This window comes from Populus euphratica, unplaced genomic scaffold (genome assembly GCF_000495115.2).
Source record: "Populus euphratica unplaced genomic scaffold, PopEup_1.0 scaffold32.1, whole genome shotgun sequence".
Lineage (NCBI taxonomy): Eukaryota > Viridiplantae > Streptophyta > Magnoliopsida > Malpighiales > Salicaceae > Populus > Populus euphratica.
The window spans coordinates 918,345-922,445 of record NW_011499861.1 but is presented as its reverse complement, the minus strand read 5'-3'; the positions used below and the strand labels follow the sequence as shown (position 1 = coordinate 922,445).

The 4,101-nt window shown below is 31.2% G+C and overlaps 1 protein-coding gene across 2 annotated transcripts; it reads right to left on the bottom strand.

The window, feature by feature from the left end:
- Positions 1 to 425: 425 nt before the first annotated feature.
- On the bottom strand, positions 426 to 2,327 carry LOC105124782 (MYB-like transcription factor ETC3). 2 transcript variants are annotated; one of them, XM_011024902.1, is made up of 4 exons: positions 2,124 to 2,327; positions 1,746 to 1,869; positions 740 to 854; positions 426 to 622 (listed from the first exon to the last, which is right to left on the bottom strand). In XM_011024902.1, the coding sequence occupies exons 1-4, from the start codon at positions 2,176 to 2,178 to the stop codon at positions 566 to 568; spliced, it is 351 nt and encodes a 116-aa protein (XP_011023204.1). In that variant the 5' UTR covers positions 2,179 to 2,327; the 3' UTR covers positions 426 to 565. The 2 variants fall into 2 exon arrangements, with proteins under 2 accessions (XP_011023204.1, XP_011023205.1); XM_011024903.1 differs by having other exon boundaries at positions 1,746 to 1,833; positions 2,124 to 2,325.
- Positions 2,328 to 4,101: the final 1,774 nt, after the last annotated feature.

Here is a 4,101-nt window from a genome sequence, read left to right as displayed (position 1 = left end):
GTGTTTCCAACCAGACCCCAAGTAGATTTAAGTAATACGTGATTGCTTAACATGTATCTAGGTTTTTAATAAATTAACCTTTTGATCTAAAAGTTTTTTTTTTTCAATCCATTAAAAATACATGACCAAATTCAGTAAATTTATCCTATCAATTTGTTATTCAAAATTAATTATGAAAGTCCTAGTTCGGGCCAGGGGCTATCATTAGTAATTGGAATAAACAAGCACATTTTTTCAAGAGAACATTTTGGTTCCAAGGATAAATGATTAAGTTCTTGACAACCATATTTTTTTTTTTTCAGGATTTTCAACAAGTAAATCATATTTACTTTATCATTATATTTAAGAAATTAAATTTTTGGCTAGGCAGGAGATTTGGTTCCTCACCTTCCCTGCCCTCTACAGAACAGAAAGACATCAACAAATGGACAAGAAATTTATATGTCTTTATTGTGAAATTATAAAAAAAATCCTCGATTTTAAATTTTGAGGAACAGCTTGCGTTTTCCTACACACGATTTTGGGCACAATCATGGAATAGCTGTTCAAATGTTCATAATCAAAATTAGGGACGATAGGCGAGGGAAATCACGATCACTGTCAGTACAGACTCTCTGACATACTGCTTAAGAAGTCCAATAATGGCAGAAAAGAACATGATAAAGGTTGAGGGAGAGAGAGGCACAGGCACATTTCCAAACAAATTGATACAACCTAATTAAGAGGTATTCGGAATTACATCTCTTTTTCGTTCCTTCCGTCGACTGGCAAACCCTTCACAATGTCTCATAATCCAATATCTCTCTATTTCCTCAGCTTTGCGGCCTGGAATTCGACCTGCGATCAAAGCCCACCTGTGATAGATCATGAAAAAGAGAATTCCGATTAATCTTACTCTTCTTCTTTTTCTGTGAACACATGCACCCAAAGCAGCTAGCCAACATAAAAATTCTTGTACTTGGTTTTTTTAGTTGATTATTTTTTAAAGTATTTTTTATTTATAAATATATTAAAATATTTTGTATTTTTAAAATTATTTATTATATCATGGTAATAAAACAATCTAAAAATATAAAAAATTATTATTTTTTTATATTTTTAGAAAACAACATTTCTAAAACGTTCTCAGACAACTCGTATTCTTTTAATTGAAGCCAAGTTTCAAGATGCGTTTCTCGGTATCCATAAGAAAAGGTAAAACTTCATTATGTATTCCAATATACATGTTTTTACCTCTTAATTTATTCATTGATACCACCATTGTTTATGATGAGGGAAAAGAAAATGTAAAGCTTAAATATACCTCCAAATCGAATCATTGTGAAAATCCTACTACACAACACATAAAGAAGGATGATATGCATATATGTAGTAGTATTGTTCCTCTTAATATAGAGGTATTTTTTAAATTGTCTTCAAGAAATTCCTGAGGCCTTATCTCACAGTGCTCGCCCTTGAAAAAAACAATTTCCTTTCTTTTCGGTTTTTTTTTTTAAATCTTCGGAGAAGTAGAAATGATAATTTTCAAATACTTTAATGGGAAGGACGGATCATCAAATGAGACCCATTTTTGGACCATGTTTACAATATATAAATAGAAATTTAAACTATGATCGGATCGGATCCATCACACACGCCGCACAGGGCCCATCGATTAATTGAAGAAGAAGAAGAACTTTCCGGTTTGCATTGCGAGAAAGAGAGGGTAAGTTTCTTGATATACAATCTTGAAAAGGATGCTTTACCTGTCTCCGACCAGCTTATACATTCTGTAAATGAGATCTTCTTCTTCTTCTGACATGTTGATGAATTCCCATTCAATGCTGCTTACCTCTACCAAATCATCACACAGAAAGAGCCGTGAAGTAGCTAGAAAGAAAACGAGAAACTGTAAAGAGAAACTATTGGCCTCGCAAGAAAGGGGGAGGCAGGGGAGAACTCAGAGAAAAGAAAGTTAAACGCGAAACGTACGTAAGAGGGAAAAGAAGAAAACGATCTTAATCTTTGAGAAGGTAAAAGAGAATCCACAAAGGGAATTATTGCTTGGTTGAAGCAGCAAAAAGAGGAAGGATTGGATTTGAAACACCATAACAACAAGTATAATTAAAGCGTAGGAAGCTCACCTTGATCAGAGCAATAAGTTGTGGTCCTGGCTTGCTTCCTTCGACGTCTATCCATTTTTTTTTCCCTGAGCAATACTTTCAGTGAGGAAACAATATACAGGGAACGAGCTGAGACTGGTGGGGGGTTAATTAATAAAGAGAGACAACCCAACCCAGCAGAATTTTCGAGTGTGAAAGAGAGAGAGCCGGCAGTCTATTAACAGTTTTTAACCAAGATATGTATGTATGTATGTATGTATGTTAAATTTAATATCCTTTCCGTTGGGAGTAGTAGCTTTCCTTTTAAAAAATATATTTGTTTTAAAAAAGTTTTAATATTTCTTTTAGAATATTAATTTTGCTTTTTTACAAAAACAATTACCGGTAAGCAAAAATAGTGGATAAGATCCAATAAGAAACTCTGTAGACAAGTGAATACTGCATGTTTTGAAAAGACCAATTTGTGCGAGGAAAGCGCGATGCTGTCCCTTTCATGAATGGTATAATTGTCTTTTCAGCAAAAGGAGTGCCCGAAATACAGGAGCTTGGACCTCGGTAAATGACCTGTGGTTTGTTGAACAAACCTTGATGTTGGTTCATCTCCCTCTATCCACGCAACACGAGCGCATTTAACCCATGATGGTTGGTAGTGTGATTTATAATATTTTTTAAAATATAATAAAAAAATATTTTTTAATTTTTAATATTAAAATTTTCAAAAATTTCTAATAAAGTATCAATGCTTTTTCAAAGCAAATATTTTTTTTAAAAAAAATCTAAAAATACAAGTTATTGTATTTAACATTTTCGACTCATTGGGTTAGATTTTATTTTATTTTATTTTATTAGTTAACCCCCTTTGTCTCAACTAGTCCCTAGATCTTTCTCTCATTATTTTACATAACATAATTTGCTTCTTAGTACGTTGTTACATGTGGAAAATACAACATTCAACCTTATTTCTATTTCAAGATCAATTTTACAAATTATGAAGAAGAAATAAGAAAAGAAGAGTGAAAAAAAGTAAAGAAAAAGATACCAAAAATATATCAAAACTTTGATTATAAAATTAGCAGTATTATTTAAAAGATCTTGATAAAATAAATACAACTACACTAAGAAATGCTATATACAATTATCAGAATAAGCTACACTTGTTACTCAGAGATAATAAATGGCTCATTTATTTTTGGTAATCAGTGTGACCCACTCTAATCACAATTGATTATCCTTTTAGGTATCGTTGGATTTGTTTTATAAATGTTTTTTTAATAATACTTGTGTTGTTATTAGAGTTTTGATATATCTTCATAATTTTCTCTCTCTTTTTTTTCTTCACGAATTATAATGAGGAGAGATTAGAGGGAAAAAAAAAAGGACTCTAGAAGCATATCAAAGCTCCGATCATGACACCACTAATATCATAAAAATATCTTGACAAGACAAATTCAAGGATACTAAAAAGATTATTAACAATTATCAAAGTATACCACATTTACCACCGAAGATAAAGTGAGCCATATTCTCTCTCTACGTGCGCGCGCGCAACACAAGGAATGGTGGCATGCTTAAGGAAGAAAATAAAATTAAAATCACCAAGTTATTCTAAGATTTATTTAGAGTTGTATTGTTAAGGTGTTTTTATTGTATTTGAAGATGACAGTGAATGAACTACAGTAAAATGTTGCAATAAATGCCAATGTAGAAGTAAAATCCATGAAAAGAATATAACTGATAGTGATAATTTACATTGATATAGTCAATATGATTTGATTTTCCTAACCCGTGATTTTAGTCTTTTTCTAGATTGATCTTTAAGTTGAATTTTAAAACAATAATTATTATTATTTTTATTTTTATTTTTATTTTAATTATAGCCAACAATCAACATGATTTATTAATTAGGCATTGTCTTGGGTCAATCCCTAAATCAGGTTTTAAAACTATGATAATATCTATTTTTATTTTTATATTAACTCGAGTCAACTCTTATGACCCG

Bases quoted from the DNA above. Each gene is read 5' to 3' on its own strand.
- LOC105124782 (XM_011024902.1), bottom strand. From the start codon at position 2,178: ATGGATAGACGTCGAAGGAAGCAAGCCAGGACCACAACTTATTGCTCT. The intron at 855-1,745 runs GTAAAGCATCCT...GATCTATCACAG, and splicing joins TATAAGCTGGTCGGAGACAG to GTGGGCTTTGATCGCAGGTC. The intron at 623-739 runs GTAATTCCGAAT...CTTCTTAAGCAG, and splicing joins GGAAGGAACGAAAAAGAGAT to TATGTCAGAGAGTCTGTACT.